Source organism: Cebidichthys violaceus, unplaced genomic scaffold (assembly GCF_023349555.1).
Source record: "Cebidichthys violaceus isolate CVI_PGR_0920_01 unplaced genomic scaffold, fCebVio1.0.p SCAF_13, whole genome shotgun sequence".
NCBI lineage: Eukaryota > Metazoa > Chordata > Actinopteri > Perciformes > Stichaeidae > Cebidichthys > Cebidichthys violaceus.
In genome coordinates this window covers 2,832,206-2,853,542 of record NW_027176296.1, presented here as the reverse complement: position 1 = coordinate 2,853,542, position 21,337 = coordinate 2,832,206, and the positions used below count along the sequence as shown (strand labels likewise).

Genomic DNA, 21,337 nt, shown 5'->3' with positions numbered 1-21,337 from the left:
AGAAACAAGCTACATGAAGCTTTGGTTACACACTTGTTGATCAGTTCATTTTTGATTTGGGTATTTTCTTTGGATTTGTTGACAAATCAAATATAAGTATTGCTAGCCTTATCCTTTAAAACCAAAGCTCTTAAATATTCCGACAGCAACTACTGTTACTGTTTCTTACACGTCTGCAATGAAGCAATTGACAATCTTGTTTTGGGACCAGTTAAAATAATCAAACTGAAAACAGATTCAAAGGACATTGAAGAAGAAAGAAAGAAGACAAATAAATAAGAAAAGCAAAGGACACATTGAATGGTGCTTCCAACCCTTCAGTTCTCCTTCTGATTTAAGAAAAGAGAGAACTGTTTCCGTTCTTAGAGGAGACCGGACTCTCCCACACAGTAACAGTAGACAGTAGCACACAGCAGCCAAGTTCAGCAGACTATGCATGTGCGCTAAATTAAATATATATGCACTGCCCCACTCTTCTCTCTCTTATACACATGTCTTTACCTGAAAGAACACACAGAATCTCCAAGCTGCAACGTGGAGCCAAACTAAAGACTGGAGCAGCAACACATCTTTCTTTAAAAGCACAAAATAACAAACAGTGAAGAAATGCTGCCTGTCTCCCAGTGTCCCAATCAACATGTGTGTTCCAAGTGTTCAGGCTTTTGTTTGGTTTACACGTCTGTATGTTATACATGTAACGTCAGCGGACACGTGCGAGCATTGGCTAGGGCAGGTTAGGACAAGCGAGCGATCCAACATCCTGACTCGGTCCTGCTGACAACATTCGGAAGTAATTTGGTCTAATTAGTGTTCAAATTGCTCAATAGATGAAAAACATTCACCAGTTCCTCTCTTCTATCCGCTGTCCACTCTTTACTCCTAAATCCACTGTTTGCAACCTCTGTCCCTCATCCAGATGTCTCCGGTTTGGTTCATAACCAGCACACATCACTATGAATTAAGTAATTTTCCTTCAATGAGAACTTGTCCACTTTGTGCTAGACTTACTGGAGTCTTCTCATTCTAACAAGTTTAAAATTCTTTTCAAGGAAAGTTTCAAGGAATTGCTGTAACTCAGCTCCGAGTTTGCTTAAAGCACTTGTAACCTTTCACCTAGATCAGTCCACATAAATCATATCAGAGGACGTTAATGGCGTCTGACCCTTCACATATGATGACGTTTTTGTGGTGGCGCCAACCCCATAATAATCTAATATTGTAAAAAATAAATGTGATCAGACATCAAAGCCCATTACGCTTTGCTCTAATGATAGTTGGATAAAAGGAAGATAAAATACTTTAAAGGCTGAGGTGAGAAAACATTTAATCCTGTCTGGAACGCAAACCCTTCTGGCAAAACACTTTCCCATCAACCCCATCCAGCTGTGGGATCGGGGAGATGGGATGGGGGCATTGACTTGAGCACCAGAAGGGAAGGAGAGGGAAATAGCAATGGCAAAAGAGAAGAGAAAAAAATCCCATTTCAGATCATTAATAACTGCTGAAGAATTTATAAAAACTCCCAGGAGAAGAGGTCTGGGAAGATAAGAAATTTGAAATATGAGTTGATCACATGAGAATGAAGCTATTATCATGTATAAGAGGTCAATAGGTCAAATGAATCAAGATAAGAAATATATGTACATATAGACACACTTGCCTGTGTGTGTGTGTGTGTGTGTGTGTGTGTGTGTGTGTGTGTGTGTGTGTGTGTGTATTTTCAAAACCGGCTGTCCTCTCTAGACTTTATACAGCTGGAAGACTTACTCTGAACCCTAAACGTCATACTGTTACTCACCTGTTTGAAAATACAGACATTTTCTAATTATCCTCTGTGCATGTGTGTGCGTGTGTGTGTTCATGTTTGGTTGGTGTGTATAGACTGAGAAAATGTCTGGCGGATCTTGTGGAATAACTGATTGCATCGCACTGTTTGTGTCCGTGTGTCCTCGACTGATGTGGACCTAAATAAATGATTCAAATGTGTGGGCTTGTTTGTTTGCATGTGTGCATGTGTTTGTGCGTGTGTGTGTATGTGTGTGTGTGTGTGTGTGTGTGTGTGTGTGTGTGTGTGTATGCCTGTGTGTTTGGGAGGTTTGGAGGTTTATCCTCATTGTAGCCGACCATAACAATCTCTGTGAGTCTTATCAGCGCCATTATCAACAAGCTTGAAATCACTCTTTTCCTTTATCCCTTATCATTCTTCGAGGAGTCTGCTTCTTTTCATTTCGTTCACACCAGTCGCTCAAACGTGACTAAAAGTTTAACACACACACACACACACACACACACACACACACACACACACGCACACACACACACACACACACACACACACACACAGGGTATAACAACTGTGGGAGAATGGAAATGGGGGAGATAAGCGCTCAGCAATCTACAGAGATCTCAAAGTCTGAAGCCTGTAGTTAACTGCTGTGTGTGACATGACGACATCTACACAAAATAGTTATTAAAACCAGTAATTAGCAGGCATTTTGTAACATACTATGAATGTGCGTATACTAAAAAAAAATAAAGAAATAGAATATAATTGTGTGACGTCTTATGTTGTGGCATCAAGTCGTTCCTCAGTCATTGTTTCTATATCTCACCCATTGTGCTGTAAATCTATCTTGACTTCTACAGCTCTTTTGGTGTGTTTTGGGAAACTTCCCATCACAATAATGTTGAGCAGTGGAACGATAATGCAGACTCTATTGAATGCAGACACCGCCAGGCAAAAACACAGTCGAGCAAGTGGGCTCCAGGCTCCATCAACAACTACCACTCATGGGACATGAGTTACTTATTCGGAGGGAGCAGTCTTTGTAGTGCTTTCTTAAGTGCAGCGAGAGTAAATCGGCCCATTTTTTATCAGGCCAGATCAAAGACGGCCTTCATCGCCATCCCGTGAGGCTACTCAAGTATTGATTGGAACAAACCAGAGCCTCAAAATTTGGCCTGGGCCAAATAATTTCCTCCACTTTTGTTTATGAGATGGATCATCAAAATTTAGTACCCTCATGAAAAGCAGACACTAAAAACAGCTTGTTAAATGTGACGTTCCTAATTACACTTAATGCATAACATGGTGATTAAATTCTGAGCACATAGTCACACATAGTATCTGGATGAAGCTCAGGGCTCATTATGTTTGCCCAGTGAGACACATTTCCATACATGGATTAAAACTAGAATTCTAACACTCTCAGCCAGTTCTTGAAATAGTATTTGCTCCTTTGTGTCTTGATAGGGTGTGTCTTGCAGCAGAAATTCCTATGATATTGAATATATGGAAAACACACAACATATGGGGTCTACATTAAGAGGTAACGTCATGCTGCATTAGTATATCATTTATAGACTTGCTGTAAATCAAATTTAGCACGGCTCCGAACTGGCTGACTGAAACTAAATTGTCATTGGGAATATTTTCCACAGAGTGACCTGTGCCTGCCCCTGAGTCCCACCCTTCCACCAGCACAGCCATCCTGTCCAGCTATGCTCTGTCCACTCTTATCCAGAATCCATAGTGCAGAAATAGCACAGCTTCCTACTCTCCCTGCACCTCAAAATGCCCCTCACGTCACCGCCTGCTGGGGGGCAAAATTGCTCCTTGAGCAAATATGGGTTTATTTGCTCTGGCTTTGGATTGGGACCGACCACAGAGACAGACTGGACTGAGCAGTGCTGGAACAGAGACCGATTAATGAGCCAAAGATCTGCAGACACACACCAGCATCGCTCTCCTTAGTGTACATGAATATAGGTGAAAAACACACATTAACACAAACACGTGCAATGGGGCTCATATTGGCGTGTGATGCACACACTTAATGTCGCATTGTAAAACAAGAGTCTATAGCCTGATATAGTGACTCTGTGAGATTGAAACTAAAACATAACAGTATGTATATGCACACATATAAAGACGCAAAACGGTGACACACATGTACTGTGTATAGCTGCTAAATAATGACAGAGGGCTGACGGTGGGAATTCTTTTTCTTTAAGGAGGAATGACTAAATCTAACTCTGTCTCTTGTAAACCAAAGTCAATGAACCTCAGGCAAATGCACACACACAGCTGCACGTGCACACACACCACAAACACGCGTACACAGAGGAGTTTCCCATGACTCCATCCCGCACATCCAGTTCGCCCATAATGGTTGACTTTCACTGCCTTCACAATCACAGTTCATCGGCAGTCCTCTCACTGAATCACACTATATCTACTGACTCATGGACTCAATTGCACAAACTTTCAAACCACAATACACAACAGAGCTGTAAGAACACTAAAGGTCACACCAGGGACACAGCATCCACTTCAGGCCAAACCCAATAATAAAAATAATACGCTGGTCGTTTATCAAAATTATTGAATATCTCAGAGGATGGTTTACTGAATTTGAGAATCAGTGCGCTGACAATTCTAAGCTCTTTTCTGGCAAACTGAAGGACAAATGTTTAAATGTCTTTAGTGAGCTATTTGCTAAAGACATAGTGACAACTTTCAATTTCCACATCCAACACACTCGTCGTTAGGCTCAATTATGCTGTTAATTTGACAAATTTAGCCCAACTCCACTGAAGCATACTTGGCACCAAAAACACACACACAAAGATTTATAAGTGTTCCCCTGTGACTATACCTGCAGGTCCAGCAGTCTCCCCATTCCTGCAACATGGAGAGTGTTTGTACTCCCTTCCAGCAGGCTTTGTGTACACAGCTGGGGAGTCCATTTTCATTTTCACCCTTTTCTTTCCCTCTTCCTCCCCTCATTCCTTCTCTCTCTCTCTCTCTCTCTCTCTCTCTCTCTCTCTCTCTCTCTCTCTCTCTGTGTCTCTGCTTCCCTCATACCTTGCTCCGCTCCTCATCAGGAAATGTCCACGATCACTCTACAAAGAAAGTCTATTCTGTCAGTCCTGTGGGGATGTCGGGGGGGAGGGGGTATTTATTGCCAGATGTCTTTCAGGCTCCTTCTTACAAACTCAATCCCCAAAATGTTGTATTTTCCCAGAAAACAAGCCCCAGAGTATGAAGAAATAATTTGAGGGATGGGGAGTAAGATGAAGGCTAAAAAAGTTATAGAATTGAATGTGGTAACCTCAGTTAAAAACATAATGAAGAAAACAAATCAACACTGCAAAAGAAGACTGGAGAAGGCAGAGTGGGGAGGATAGTATTAAAGAAAAACAGAAGGCTGTTTTTTTTACATACAGCAAGCTAGGAAAAGGAATGCAGAAGAAAGGCTAAAAGGCACGAGGTGAGTGAAATTACAGGACAAGAACTTTCCTCTAAGTGTTAATTAACAGCAGGAGGAAGATGATGGAATTGGAAGGTGAGTGTCACAGAAAGGTGAATGTGGTGGTGGAGAATATCTGAAGGTGGAAAGGTTTTCTCCTTCTCCGAAGAAAGGTGAACTGAGGTGAAAGCGCAGCCATCATCTCAAGTCTTTTTTCCTTCTGCAATCACGGGTCTGTGCCACCTACTCCCACACACTTCCATCACTTCCCACCACACACATACCTCAGGCTTCTGTTCAAAGCTCAGGAGACGAACACCCACTGTCTGTCTGAGCTAACTGTATGAAGTCATCCACGTTAAAAGAGCCTGAACGCTCACCGAGCTAACAGAGTATGTCTGTGCTGATAGGAGCAACACCCATGACTGCATGTCCACATCAAAGACTCCCTGGTTTGATATCTTCCTTAACCCTAGAGTCTGTGTGTGGTAGTGGGGAGTGTGATAAAAGCAGGGTCGCTGTCTCCCAAGCTTGATAAAGGCTATTTCAGTCAAGGTGCACGATGGAAAAAATTCAGCTCTTTTACAACCCTAGTTTTAATTTCATCGTGTAGTATTATTCATCAGTTATGATAAAGTTTTACACACCAAATTAATTGCTGACAATAACAGGACAAGGAAGGCAAGCAGTCACACAAGCTATACACAACCGTTCATATTTAGAGCTGAGCTCACTGAAAATGGCCGTTATAACCCCTCATTGTAGAGTTGTGTAGGTCCATCTATGTTAAGAATAGTAGGTCAAAGTTAGAAGTAAATTGATCTACGAAATCAAAACAATGGATGGTTAATTTGCAATTATATTTCTTTGTTTTTATCTCCATAAAAGGTGTATAAAATGTGGGCTCTTTTACAAAGCGGCTGATCGTCTGACCTGACATATCCCTTGCTCTTTTGGATGTCAACATTCTCAGATCTCAGCAATGAAGTTGGTGAGTACAACATTGTTATAACTAATATGAGATATTAATACAAAAAATACCCCCAAAAATTACGCAGGTTGAAAAAGAAATTAAATTTCCATGTACATTGTTTCATCACCCTTTGGTTTCCCCACTAAAATACCAAGCAAGGTCTACTACCAGCAGGCCTCTATCAAGTCTAAACAAACTGAGCTGAAAGGAAAAGTGGAAAATCACAACTGTATGAACACAGAAACGAGGATGAGCACTCACCTCTCTCGCACTGCGGGCCAGTGAAACCGTAGACACAGGCGCATCTGTTGGGCCCGATGCAGCGCCCACCATTCTGGCAGCCATTCTCACACACAGCTACAGGAGACAGAGAAAAACAGAAGGATTCACAAAGAATCACACACTTAAGCACATACTCACTCTCACAGAAATGCCAACACATTTATTTCATGAACCTTCAAATTACTTCACCTTTTAATCAATTGCATCACCAACAAATCAACACATACTGTATTGTATTTTTGACGTATATTTCGTCATCTCTTATGTATGTTGACGAATATGACGTCAACAACGACTCTCTTCTCTAAGTGCACTGGGTTTCTGATTGGTCATGCAGCAAGTAAAGGCCGGACCAATAGTCTTAAAAAGTTTTAAACCAAAAGCATTGTACAGCAACAGCATATTTATGAGATCCAAATATAAAGATATAAATAAGTATAGTCTGCATGCATAGTAAGTCTTTCAAAGTTAGAACAATTTGATGAATTTCAATCATCTTTTCATCCTTTAGACATTTGGTCCCCCCCCCCCCCCCCCCCCCCCCCCCCCCCCCCCCCCCCCACACACACACACACACACACACACACGCACATTCACACCCAGGTGTGCAGAAGGTTACACTCACGCTGTCCACAGTGGCTGCCTGTGAAGCCCTTCGTGCAGGAGCACGAGTCCTCTGCACAGCTGCCTCCATTCATACACCTGACGTTACAGGACTGAACTGTAGGAGAGAGGCAGAGAGAGAAAGTTGGGGGTGAAGACAAGTGTAAACAAGATGCAATTAAAAATGATTAGGCATTCACATCCCCTGTCCTATCGAATAACACTAGCTGCAAATTTATCACAAAATAGACAAGTACAGTACATGCGCTTTGAGTCAGTGACAGCATTATTTGATAGGTTTTATTAAACAGGTATTATCAACCAAATCTCAACTAAATGGGAGAATTAATCGATTGAGTGATCAGATTGCTTCATTATTTTATTACCCAATTGAAAAACGCATTAAGAGTTGTTTCCAAACTCTAGTGACACTTTAACACATTAAGAGGCTTTTTCCACTTTAGTCGGGTTTGCAGAAGTCCGGTTTCTTTGGCAGCTTTAGATGAACAGACAAGACTCAAAGACCCCCCAGGCCACAAAACCAAATTTAATCAAGCAGACTTGGGGTAGGCAATAAGTCGAGCCAGCTGTATGCTACAGTCAGTCAGTCAGTCAGGAATTATGCTGAGAGGAGATGGAAACTGGGTGAGGGGCGAGAAAAAAAAAATCCAAACAGGAGGCACAGGGGAACAAATTTAATAGAAAGAAAAGGAGTAATTTGGAATAGTGGGTAAACAAACCGGGAGTGCTGTGCTGAGGTGGCACAGGTAGTATGATGTGGAATAGCAGACTGCCACACAGACTGTGAGAGGACCAATAAGACTCAAACACGTAGCAGCAGCTTTCACAAGGGAAACTAATTGATCTTTCTGGCAGACAGCCTTTTAGTGAACACAAGAGGGGAGAAGACATCTACAGTTCTGGATGCTAAAAAACTGTATTCACTTAATGTGTCCTTGCATCCTTTTTTCTTTCATCCTGACTCAAGAGGATCTTTTATTGTACTTTAGTCTCCCTGTGCCTTCCTTTTTGTTCTTTCCTCCACTATTCCCTCAGCGCCTTTCATGCTCTTTTGTCTATATCTTAAGCGCAAGTTCAACATTAATTTCCTCTCTTTCTCTCTCTCTCCATCTGTCTGTTTATGTATCCTTCGCTCTTTAAAATTTCTGGCATGCGGTGCTGTGCAGCAGAAGGGAAATGACTGAGCTTCCTCATAGCTGAAGTTGTCTAATGAGACTTTCTGAGTTTGCACATTTGCCAAACAGGAGGTACTTCAGGCACTATAATGCAGCCACTTATTCTGACTGTACCCAAACACACTAAATATGACTTGTGTGAGTCAGGATGAGTGTATCTACTCTTTGGTTCTTCTTTGTGATCACTCATGCCTGCCTTACTGGCAGATTACACATTTCAGACTTCAGTTACATGAGTCAAAGCACAATAGCACGAATCTTGGAAGTGGACCCTCTGTAGTTTCAGTAAATGTGAGGTGTAATTCACAGAAATGCATCTCAAGTCTGGAAGGAATTCCAGTTAACTTTCTCATGTGCAACACTTGGCAGACTCTACATACAGATTTGGCAGAAACAACTTTTTGTCTGGATTGTGTCTCATGGTAACATATGGTGATAAATTAAAGCTAATTCTTTGGGACCCTGGGGCAGGCTGGGTTTATCTGTCAGTGTACTAGTGTGCTGTCTCTCTCTTTCTCACCCTTAATCTCAGTCACTTTCACAGGAGATGTGTCAGGTCTTCCTCCTGAGACCAAGACATGAGGTTAACGCTCCACACTCTAATGACTATTTTTCTTCATTTAAGGCCAACAATAGGAGCAGTGATGTGGAACCTGAATGATGATTGCAGTGAGTGATTTCAGCTTTCCTCTCCTTTGAACAAACTGTAGAGAAAACCTCCAAAGCTTGGATTAACTCTTCCAATTTTCAAACAAGCCCCCCCCCCCCACACACACACACACACACACACACACACACACACACACACACACACACACAAACAGTGTTTCTAAATTAGTCAAGAAACTCTCTGCCCTCAGAAACAGAGGCTAACGGGACAGGTGCTGGAAAGGTACCATGTCTGCAACGGGAACTAGACGAGAGAAGGAGGAGGAGGAGAAGGAAGCAAACAAGCACATTTGGAGACAGAAGGAGATGATCTCACTGGTTAACCTCGCCTCTTGCTCCCCCTCCTCATTGCACTTCATCCCCCGCAGGTGGAGAGAGATGGTTTGCTCCAATGACCCGTGCCTGGAAAGCTGCACGTGTAAAGCAAAAGGGTAGGGGGATGTGCATATGTGTGTGTGTGTGTGTGTGTGTGTGTGTGTGTGTGTGTGTGTGTGTGTCTTCCAGACGTTGAGCAAAAGGAGTTGGGTGCTGCTTTGTGGCACCACAATGCACCTCTGTACTCTGGTAGTGTCGCGAGTGAGCTGCTCACATCTGGGTGTTTTTTACAAGAGGCTGCGAAACACAGGAAGTCCAGGCTTGTGTGTCAAGCGTGTGTGTGTGCGGGTACATTTGTGTGTGTCTGATGGAAAACTGAGGAGCTTTATAGTTGTGTTTTGTCCTGGTTTAAACACACCCCAGGGATAAGTGACAAGTCAGCCTTGGGCATGGATGGGAAATGAAGTGAAACAGAGGGCTGCATGAGATGCTGTCAAAGCTAGTTGAGAGTCACATACAAAGATTTCTTTCCATTCTAGGAAACTCACAGCCCTCCAACTTAGTTAACACTGTACCTCACACACATCATCAATTTTCTGGGTATATTAGACACATTTACTTGCTTACAGACCTCAGGATGAAGCATTACTTTGCGGTCAAGTTGGACTATGTTGAAGTAGTGGCATGGCTTCTAATTAAAAAGGCCTCTCTCTGCATTCCCAGGACTCACTCTGCTCCTAGTCAATAGCCAATGGAAGCCTGTCAGTATATAGACAGCTGTTTCTCAGCATAAGGGCAAGAACATCTGTGGTAATGATTTCCTAATTATGGGTATGGGAGGACAAGGTTATTAAGATGACCCTATGCGATCTTCAGCACAGCTGCTCTGCCCTAAACTGTCAGTGTGTTTATTACAAGGGTGACTTGCAGCGTGAACTTTCGTTGTCTGGGAACTGACATGTAACTCCAGGTTATCAGTGCAGTTAGAAAGCCACTTTGGCTGTGCTTTTTTACTTTTCTATTTCAGGAAATTAAATTCATTTTTTGAAAGGTCTGCCAGGCTATCCACAGAGACACAAGCTAATATTGTTCATTGGCAAAAAGCAAAGATTCCAGAAAGAGTCAAACACCATGTGTGTGGACAAAACAATAGTCCCAGACAATTGGATTAAATGTAGAAGAGCACAAATGTGTTGCTGATTTATTTTAACCTCTGCATTCCGCAGGCAAGATGTGAGACATAAAGATTCTATCTATAACTTAGCGAACCAGGGTGCTAGAATCAGGCTGTATAATTAAGGCAGAGGAAATTGGCATTTCCAAACGGATCTCGATAGAACTGCAATTTGCTTCCAACTGCACTGAATTATCCTGTTAAATGGTGGACTCTGTCCAAAAGCTGAATTTGGGAGTCTGCACGTATAGGCGGACAAGAGCTACGATGAGGAGGGTTTGCCTTCTCCTGGTCTGAAGCATCCGACACAGATAACGTTGTGAAAACAGTTTTTAACTCAATAATTCATTAATGCCTGAAAAAAGTATTGCTCTGTGAGAATTAAAATCAAAACAAAGCTTTATGACTTAATACAAGCCAATTGCAGATACCTCACCCAAATATAACATAGATTTAGACACAGTAGAGTTTGGAGTAGTTACATGCAGAACAGTGAGGAAATTAGCAACAGCTAATTTTTACAAAATAAGGTGACCTCCTCGGTTACTTGGGGTCACTCCACAGCATTCAGTGTTCACTGATGGTTGTATGTTTATCTCAGGCCATAAAGCTGTTTGACCTCTGACCTTCATGAAAGGTACCATAGGGACCACAGTAAGATTGTTTCGCAGTGACACACTCTTAACGGTGCACTAAAACACATTCCCCATATACTAATCATAGAACAATAAAGCTGTCTCTGATTATTTAGATCATACAGTATCTCAGTGGCCTCCTTCCCTGCCTCTCCACTGCCTGTAAACCTGTTGAAAAGCTCCCATAAATCCCTGCTGGGGACAGCTGAGAACCACAGAGTAGGACGATCAGTTCGGTCCAGCTCTGCTAAGCTCTCACTCTAATGTATCACTTTACTTTCTAGCCCCACTCCTGCCCTGAAGGAACATGACTTCATAGCTTTTGCCAAAGCCCTGACTCTGCAGGAGATCTGTGCGTATCCTGCCATTCAGGTCAGAGGCTGATTTTCCTCCACCCCACCCTCAATGCCCTTCCTCTAAGGGTCGTCCTTACTTACGGCTGGACCAGATCCTGTTTTACACATCTGGTTCACAGCCATCTGATGCTCACTGTTAGTTTGCGTGTGCCAGTTTTTTTTTTGTCTGTCTCATTAGTATAAAAGTATGAGTGTCTGTGTATCTGTCTGTGTGTGCAGCTGCGTGACTGAAAATGTGCGTTAGCGGACTTCGTGGAATGTGAGCATGTGTAAAGGGTCTGGCAGGGGCCAGGCGTGACTGACGAGCCGAATAAAGCAGAGAAGCCGAACACATTGCACGCTACTTGATACACACATCGACACGTACTTTGCATGCTCCCAAAGTGGTGCTTAACGACGATGTTTTCTGCATGTCCGCTACATATTAACTTCATATCTAAACCCTGCACACACTGCACTAATCTCGCTAAGACAAACGGGATTTCACACAGTCGGCATGTGCAGTAAAACACCTCGCTTCGCTCCAAACACACACACACACACACATCCTGAGTGGTCTGTAACTAAGCCCAGCAGACTGAGCTGGGGCAGCCAGACTCTACTCTAATCCTGACAAACCCTGTGACCTGCAGGCTGAAGAGCAGGCCTGGGACTCTATACACTAATATTACGCTGGCTACGGTACTATTCTGGCTCCTGTGAGAGAGGGTTGGAATCACTACTTTTGGAAAAGCTGAGTAATTGGATGAGTAGGAACTGAAACTGCTCAGTGTAGCGTCCAATATCGTTTCATCAGTTGTTTGGGCCACTCAGCAGGATCACACAGTAAAGTCAGGCGTAAGGTAATTTAGAATAAGACTATAGGCCTACTATTTCAGTTGTCTACACTCCTTACTTAAGACTTAGTTAAGACTAATATTCAATGGACAGATATGAGAGTGTTATTGATCTTCTAATCTAAGGCTTCACCAGAAAGTCAATAAGCGTATTTCCCAAGCATTCCTAATATCATCAAGTGTCTTGTTTTTTCCAACAAACACTCCAAAACAGACACAGAAAAGCAGCAGCAGATACAGTAAGCAAGCACGTTTGCTTGCTTACTTGAACAATGAATCGAGTCTCTAAATGCAGCTGCAGTCGATCAACTAATTGTATAATCGACTAATTGTTTTAGCTCTTGGAGAGTTGGCGGTTGGTTCCCCAGAAATCAAAATGTCCTCAAGCAAGACACTGAACCCAAAATTGTATCTGATGAGTATGTGGGGGAAGAGATGTAAGCGGCTTTTGCTTAAACTGTCAGATGAATGTAATGTAATATTTGTCTCTTACCCACCAATGATGGGGTTTGTTTGATGAAGTTTCAGTTACTGTATGTGTGTGATGAGTGGCACTGTTACTGACCTCCTCCTCCTGCTCCACAGCTGGGAGAGAGTTGGCCATTCGAACAGGTACACATGTTTGGTCTAGAACAGAAGCCATCACCACACGAATTCCTGCAAATTGCTGGAGAGAGGAAGAGGAAGAGGAGAAAGAGGAGATGACAGGAGAGGAGAGTGAATTCAATTGATTCATTCATATGACATGTCTTCTGCTTATACACAATCACACAAACAGAACAGTCCCACGTCTACTGTATTTGTCATCTTCTCCACTAAGAGGATTTAAGGATGGACGAACTTACGAACAATACACTGGTTCCCTCCTGGCAGAGTCTTCCAGCCCGGACAGCAGTATGAATGGAAGCGAGAGCCACACACATTGGGCCTGACAGAGACAAAAAAAGAAAAAACAAACAAACTCACTACTCATCCAGACCTCCCAAACTTTAGTAAAACCCCTCAAGAAATACACACATGCATTATTTTCTGAGCGACCCAAGACCTGCATGGCCGAGGCTTTTAGAGTAAACAAAACACACTTCGATAAAAAGCCTCCTCGAGTGATGGATGGAGGTATTTTCAGGGAGGGTAGGAGGGGAAGGAAATGTGAGGGGCCCAAAACATGAGGGGCAGCATTTTGTTTTCATTCAAGGCTGAATTTAAACTTGGAAGGACAGGATGTATAAAGTCCTCCTTTCTCCCAATTTCCAGGCCTGGATGTCCCATTCTTTGGCAAATATCCAGTGCTGCTTCACATCGCTGCCCGCCCCTCTCACTCAGCTGGGATTCTTACTGGTGGAGAGCCTGCAGGGAACTTTGACCCTGTCTGACAGATGCAAGAGTCATCACAGCTTATAGAGCACTTGATCAGCCTGACAGGTTAGCCACAAAGATTTTCTCTGAGGAGATGGCTTAACCACATCTAGAGATGACTGGCTTCTGCTAACACACGCACAAACACACACATAAACATGCAGCGGGACTGAGGTCTGCCAGCTGCCTGACAAACTAATGTGAAGAACACTCCAGTTTTTTATCTTCCGTGAATAATTACACACCCACTTTTAACTCGGTTTATTTAGAAACGGAGTAAAATTCCCAACATGCATCAATCCCAAAACCAAAATCCTATAAGAAAGTGCGTGTGAGTCAGTGTGTGCACTCAACTGAAATACCCAGAGATGCTGCATAAAGCTGTTTAACAAGCTGAAGGGATGATTCCAGCTATGTGGTGGTACTAATGATATCCTTAGTGACCTTTCAAAGCGTATAATGACGGGTATATCTGCGGCCATCTGTGTTGGTGGTTAGTTGTTTGCATTTGCCAATGGCATGACCAAGTACTGAGGGACCACAACTTGGTAAATTGGGATAAAGCCTGATCTAGAAGCTCATGGTAAAGTAATTTGCCACGGGCATCACATCGCTTTCTGCCTGCAGGACATCATTTATGACTGTTTAAAGTAGATTACCCATTGTGTTTTTAAGATGACCAAGGATTAGGTAAAACAACTTATTAAAGGACACACCAGGAATTCTGTGCTGCACTTCCATAAAGCAGTGACAGATATTCTTCAAGAGATATTCAGACTTTTAGTCCTGAGTGTGACATTTCCCATGATGCAACTCAATGGCCTCCTTCATTAGGGTTGAGTGATACGCCTCATCATAACGAGTAAACTGAACTTTATGCATAAATGTATGCATATCAAGAAATATGCAGCTTTCTCTTGGATATGCAGTCCAAACCAGTAGATTAGAGGACCAAAGCTAAAGTGTTAGCCCTGATGAACTTCTCAAGTTCCCCCTGCGTGGAACAGATGACCTCCCTCTCCTCCTCACAAGACAGTATCCGTAGTAACCCCGGGGCTGTCGCCAGGGAGATGACAGCTGGAGTTTGAATCTCTGATGGTTGGAGAGCAGAGAACACCTCCAACCACATTACCAGATGGCATGGGGAGACAGAGGGACAGACAAACAGGTGGGCAAGCAGAAGAGAGATATTCATGTAGGAAGAAATAGTGGTCAGACAAAGACGCAAGATAAAAATAAAACAGTAAGCGGAGAAAAGACAGGGATTCACAGAAACCGAAACGGTTACATGTGGGGAGAAAGTGGGAGCAAGTGTGAAGAGAGTGAGAGGAATGGTGGAGGCCCAGGACGGTGGGAAAGGAACGGGATCAGTGGGAGGGAAAGCAAAACAAGTTTATGTTGAGAAGAGGAGGAAGCAGGAGGAGGAGTGGGGAGCGGAAAACAGAGATATGGAAACGAAGGCGAGAGCAGCATAAGCATGAAGAGGCCAGACCCTCGCCGGGGGTCGAATTTCTGGGGCAGACACACAAACCAAACTGAGCTCCGAAAAAGAAAACTTCAGAAATGCATTGAGCGAGACATCAGCATTCCAACACTTAATGAGCAGAGAAGCCAACGTCTTGCCTGATCTATTTCTCCACAAAGCGCTGAAGATTTTCCACTGTTACAGACCACGGGGATGTCAATATATGAAGGATTATAGAGGTTTGACCCTGAGGTGCTCTAGTTTGTTATTCTTCCTCCCTCTCGCTCTCTCTCTCTCTCTCTCTCTCTCTCTCTCTCTCTCTCTCTCTCTCTCTCTCTCGCTCTTTTCTCCAGGTCAATGCCTGGTCTCCTATCACAGAGAGGAGGCTTTTAGAGGATGAACTGAAGTAAAACAGAATGAAAGACCATAAAAAAGGAGTTTAATCCCCAGGGGTTTTCTCAATATTGAAATGTCCTGCTGTTCTCAGGGCTCAATCTAAAGGAGATTAACTCTTCTGTGGCCAAGTCGCTGCCTTTGAAGTTGCCTCCCGGCCCGTGGATCGCTCATTAACTGCCATTAATAGCAATAAAAGGAAAATGGCTGCCACCTCATACAAGGAGAAATATGAACAATGAAAGTTATTGCCAGCCTTGGTTGGCCAAATGTACGCTATCACAATGTGCATTTATTCTAACTTCAAGATATGAGATAGATTAGATAGTTGAAACAACGAGTGGATTAATCCACCTATAGAAAATGAATCTTAAAAAAACTATTTTGATGATTAATAGTTTCATTCATATTTTAAATAATTATGGCAATTAATCTCTGATTTAAGCTTTTAAACTGCAAGACTTGCTGCTTTTCTTTGTCATATATAACATAGTAAACTAAATATCTTTGGGTTTTGGTCCATTCGTGAGATAAAACCAGCAATATTAATAAGTCATGTTGGCCTCTGGGAAATTCTAATAGTGGCTTTCGTTCAGTTGATAGAAAAAACAATTGATCCACTAACGTGAAAATGAAAATAAATGTTAATCTGAATTCCAATTAATCTTCTTCTTCTTCTTCTAACGTTTTGAGTGTATTTTGTTGTTTCTTTGAGGGGTTTTTTCAACGAGTTATAAAATTAGAAACAGCAAAATCAACATGTTATGCAGCTGTAGCCTGGGGGTACTCTTGCCAAGCAGGAATCCAGCAGGTCAAAAGTCAAAGCAGTTCACAGCACTGACCTACAAGGAAGGGCAGCACCGGGCAGGCGTGGAAAATGACTACTGACGGTCTGTTTCCATAAAGACCGAGAACAGAAGTTACTTGCTAGGGCTCCAAGTCAGGTGTCTGTGTCCGTGTATATGTGTGTCAGTGTACTGGCCATTGGTTAAGGGTCATCTGCCTGGTATCTGACCCTCTTCAGGAACACTCTTACGTATTGCTGCCTCTAGCAACACCTGGCAATGTTGCTCGTATATCAGATTTAGGAGTAGGGATGTTAGGGGAATGCAGTGTATAGAAAAGTACCCAACAACAGATGGTGATGAGGCAAATGGATATCAATCAGTGGTGGGAGATTTACTCAAAACAAAATGTACAAAAGACTACAGAGTAACTGTACACCCATAAGATAAATATATATATTTGAGTATAATATTTCAATATTGTGAAGTAAAAGTGAATGAAGTAAAACGTCAGTAGATCAAAAATCAGTATAGTACTCCAAAAAAAGAGTTTTAAAAAGTACTTTTCCCCTCTGCTAGGAGGACAGAGGGAGAGCGACAAGAGAAACAGACAGATATACTGACTAATCTTGACAATAATTATAATAATAATAAAGAATTGAATTGAGAAACAAAGATAAAGAGGGAATGAGTGAGACATTGTTGGCTAACGGAGACAGACACTTAACAAAACCAGTGAATCACTAAATACTATATCGGTGTTGTGAGGGCCCTTCTGGCTGACAGACAACAGGAGATACAGATACAACAACTTAAACTGTGGTCAACCACACAAACCGCAGAGGATGTCGGTTTATTGTTCTGTTTCTTATAATCACGTGTCGTTTAGAAGGAGAAGCTGTATATCAATTGCTCTGCACATAAACGTTTTTTTATTTTTTTATTTGTGTGTATGTCAAATGTGGTAAGTAAACTGATGGCTGAATCTTTTCAAACAGTCTGACATTCTGGAGAAGCCACATGCCAATCAGCTGTCTCAGATAATCCCTTCTTTATAGCTCAGTCTTAGCCTGCACATACAGTAAGCATAAAATGCAGACACATAAAAACCTAAAAGGGAATGTAATGCACATAAAACAGAAAGGGAAACTGGCAATTGTTCACTCATCCCACATAAAAAAATGTTCTCAAGTATTTTTGTGGGTCTCTTTTTTCCTTCTTCTGTCCTCTAAACACTCAGATACTGTAGGTCTGAGGTAAAGTTTGTCCTGTGACATCCATTCTCTTTTAAATTAGGCATACGCCAAGGCAGACTGCATACAGAGGACCCCATCCAGGCCATCGGCGTGTTATTGACATTAACCTGGAATGGACTTGAGGGGCTGAAACTAATTCTCTGCTTTTGGGGCTGTCTGTCTGCCAAGTTAGCTAGCATCCAAGGCGTCTATCCTCAGCAGAACTGGGTAAAGCTGGGTCAAACGGGGCTAAGTTAATAAGATGTGTGGCTGCAAAAAAAAAAAAAGAACTTGGCTGGATTCTTCAACACTAACATACAAGAGATCTTATTAAAGTATAAAAAATTTGAAATTTGAAAGTGAGAAAGAGAAATCAAAAGCAAAAACGTTCTGCCTCTTCCTAAAGCTTTCCTTCTCTCGTTCTACCAACCAGACGGTCAATCACCCATCGAGGAACGCAGGCCAGCCAGCCAGCCAACTCTGATCAGATACCGCCCTTAAGTGGACTGATGCCAGGCTGCAGTGTGCGGTGGGAGCCAATAAATCAGAGTCAGTCGGCATCAGACCCAGCACTACCAGAGACAGACCAGGGGATATGGAGTTCTAGCCAGTAAATAAACACTGCACCCGAGCACAAGGCCAACGTAATGACCATCATTAACCTAACCTCCCTCTTTCTCCCACACAGAGAATCTGTGAAACCCATACTGCGTTACTGACAGTCCACTGTGATTGCTGCAGCTCTCACATGAAAGCAGTAATACACACGCCTGAGTTATAGTTTGCTGGGGTGAATGAGTTAAAGTAAAATTCAACAACTCCTGTGTAGGAAACATTTGTCCGTCACTACACAAAGCATTCGCCCCATTACGGCTTCTGTCCAGAGGTTAGATGAAACACGCACATGTGTAGATGACTAATTCTACCCGATTACAGATAAACTAGGATCATTTCCAGCCAACGACACTTAAACAGAAACTGACAATAAATTCAACACATAACATCTATTTGCTTTGGCCGGGCCTGCCACAGTGCATGGGAGGTGCTTAAAAGTTTCTGAATGGTTCGCGTGACATTTACCAGGCAACGCCTAGAAAAACAATAAAAATAATCACAAAGATGTCAACATTTTTTCAAATAACTGTGGAACCTTTAATGGCCCTGATCCCAGCATGCAAACTGTTCTTTTTAGCCTTAACAGATTTTTAAGTTTCAGAGATGTTGTGTAATCTCATCACCTATTTACTTCAATGAACAAAACGACCACTACATGAGCATTTCATTCCTAACACAGCAGTGTTTCCAGAACTTAACAATGTAATGGAAAAAGTCTGCAGGCTTCTGTTACATGTTCTCATGAAATCAAACACAACTCGATGGAAATCATTTGCTATTGTGCAAGGTCTCCTGGTTTCCTCACTCTCTACCCTGGCCGCTCACTGTCTCTAAGACAAACTGTGAATGTGAATTATTGTTCAGTCAGATCATATATTTAATGTTTTGGGTTCAATGCCAATGACCTCATTTGTGGCTCAAGGAACACTGGGTCTGACAGAATAACTCTGTACTGGTGACTGTAAACAGTAAAATGGACTAGAAATGTCAAAGGACCACCGCGGTCGCTTTGGTATAAAACGTCTCCTTTAAAATAAATGCAGAGGGGACAATTTTCTTCATTTAACATGGACAAATTCCTTCCATATTAACCAAAATGAGTGACAAGGCAGGCAAATCTATTTCTATGAAGTAGTTGGGCTGTCACAGAATACGTGAGCTTTAACCTGCACTATTAATAAGCCACAACTGAATAGAATTCACAAGTTATTCCTTTCTATCTCTTTCACAATCGCTGCCAATTTCTTCCTCATCTCATCCCTCATTTCCTCACGCGTTCTCTTTCTTTCATACTTTTTCTGCTCTCTGTTACTCTCTCTGCTGCTTTGTCACCTACAGCAGTGAAACAAATGCCCCTTTTCATACCCCCCTCGGGTGATACGAAAACCTCATTTCCTGTGGCTTGGCACCGGGGGAACCATAAGCTGGGACAGATGGGAGTCTGATTGGAATAACTGATGCAGACACTGAACACGAGCCCCAACAACACATCCTTTGTTTTTCGAGAAAGTGGCAAAATTTACAGTGAAAACTCTTTTGCTGCACAGACATACATCCCACACCCAGATTCATGGTGTTTAGGTAACAAAGTGAAAGCGCTGGTCTGCAGGAGAGAGACGGGACAGAGGGAGGAGGAGGAGGGTGGGGGGTGCAGCTGGTGAGAGGTGATCCCTGTAGCTCATTTCACTGGATACTCCCCACTTACAGACAATCAAATGAACGACACCTTAAAAAGCACGTATATGTACCCACCCACACACACGTGATTTTCCGACCTCACCCTAAAACACCGGGGCCAGCAATCTCCTCGCTGCAGTGCTGAACTACTTTCTCTAGCTTAACTAATACACTCAGTGGAATTTGGGTCATGCATTTCACTCATCATCCCCTCATGAGATGTATAGAAAGCGGCTTTTTCCTCCCTTTCCCATGAAAATGTCAATTTGCTGTAAGTACGCTGGGAGATTTCAGTAAGGCAAGCAGCCTGTTAAGGTCGAACATGTGCTGTTTTTGAGAAAACAATGTGGTAGTATTCAGCAGCATAATTTGGTATAAGGCGAGCTTGGCCTCAGCCCAGAAAGCACAGCAGTTGAAAGAAAGCTGCCAGGAAAGTGAGAGGGGAAAGCCATTTATGTTTAAACTTTCTCCAGATACAGCTACGAATGCTCCAACTTGTGTATGCAAAATCAAACTTCATGCATTCTTCTTCTTTTCACCACTCTTCATATAAATGCTTGTACAGCATAATATGAATGAAATCAATACCAAACTGAATTAAGCTGCTCATTTGGGATTTGTCAAAGTCGTGACACGCACAAACACATATAGATTGTCATTCCTACCCTCTCAATGTCTCCTGGCCACGGCGTCGGACCCGCTGCACCTCTCTCTGGTCCACAGTGCCGGTGAAGCGGCTGGCTTGGTGCGGTGCATTCCCGGTTTCACCACAAGCCACATGGAATGCCGCCCATCCCAGCAGCACCTGGGCCAGCTTCCCTGATCCCATTTGACGATCTGGCTATCCCTCCAAACGTAGTATCTCCGGGTCACCTCTCACTCTTACTGACTCACTGTATGGACCCAGGCTGAGCAGAGGGATCTAGACCTGGATCCAGATCAAAAGTCCTGGTGTGCACTCCAGAGCAGGGGCTACACAGGGGAAGGAAGAAGATGAAAGCTAAGAAACACTTTGAAATACAGAGGTACTCATCAGACTTACACTGAGGGTGAAATTGGTTCAGCTCATGGTTCCCAAACATCTTTGTCAGATGAGCTCATGTGCTCCTTTATCAGCACCATCACTCATATTTCAATAACAAAGCTTATCATTTGGATAAACCATAAGGTAGTAACTGTTATTTAATGATATTTAATAATAATACATTTTATTTATAGAGCGCTTTAGAAGGCACTCAAAGACACTTTACATGGTAAAAACAGAAACAATAAAGGCATTTATAATAACAACAAACTAGATGACATCATAGTACAGTGGATATTCTTCCAACATTTTTTACAATTAAGTAATCTGTATTTAAGATGTTTTGGTCTGCATTACTTGGAGTGGCTTGGAGAGGCTGGACAATTCAACAATGAATCCATTGATTTTAGCCAAGGCTGGCTAATCATTTCACATGTTAAGACATTACTCTTGGCGTATTAATTCAACTTTAGCTAGCTAACTATTCCAACTTCTC

The 21,337-nt window shown here is 42.6% G+C and overlaps 1 protein-coding gene across 1 annotated transcript in view; it reads right to left on the bottom strand.

The window, feature by feature from the left end:
* Positions 1 to 20,668, bottom strand: part of fbn2b (fibrillin 2b) — a 59,860-nt gene extending 39,192 nt beyond the window's left edge. The window contains exons 1-5 of the mRNA XM_068707371.1: positions 20,483 to 20,668; positions 13,137 to 13,219; positions 12,857 to 12,958; positions 7,133 to 7,228; positions 6,487 to 6,582 (exon numbers count right to left, since the gene is read on the bottom strand). Of these exons, the coding sequence (XP_068563472.1) occupies positions 6,487 to 6,582; positions 7,133 to 7,228; positions 12,857 to 12,958; positions 13,137 to 13,219; positions 20,483 to 20,646 (541 nt within the window). The 5' untranslated portion in view covers positions 20,647 to 20,668. The remainder of the gene's footprint in view (positions 1 to 6,486; positions 6,583 to 7,132; positions 7,229 to 12,856; positions 12,959 to 13,136; positions 13,220 to 20,482) is intronic.
* Positions 20,669 to 21,337: the final 669 nt, after the last annotated feature.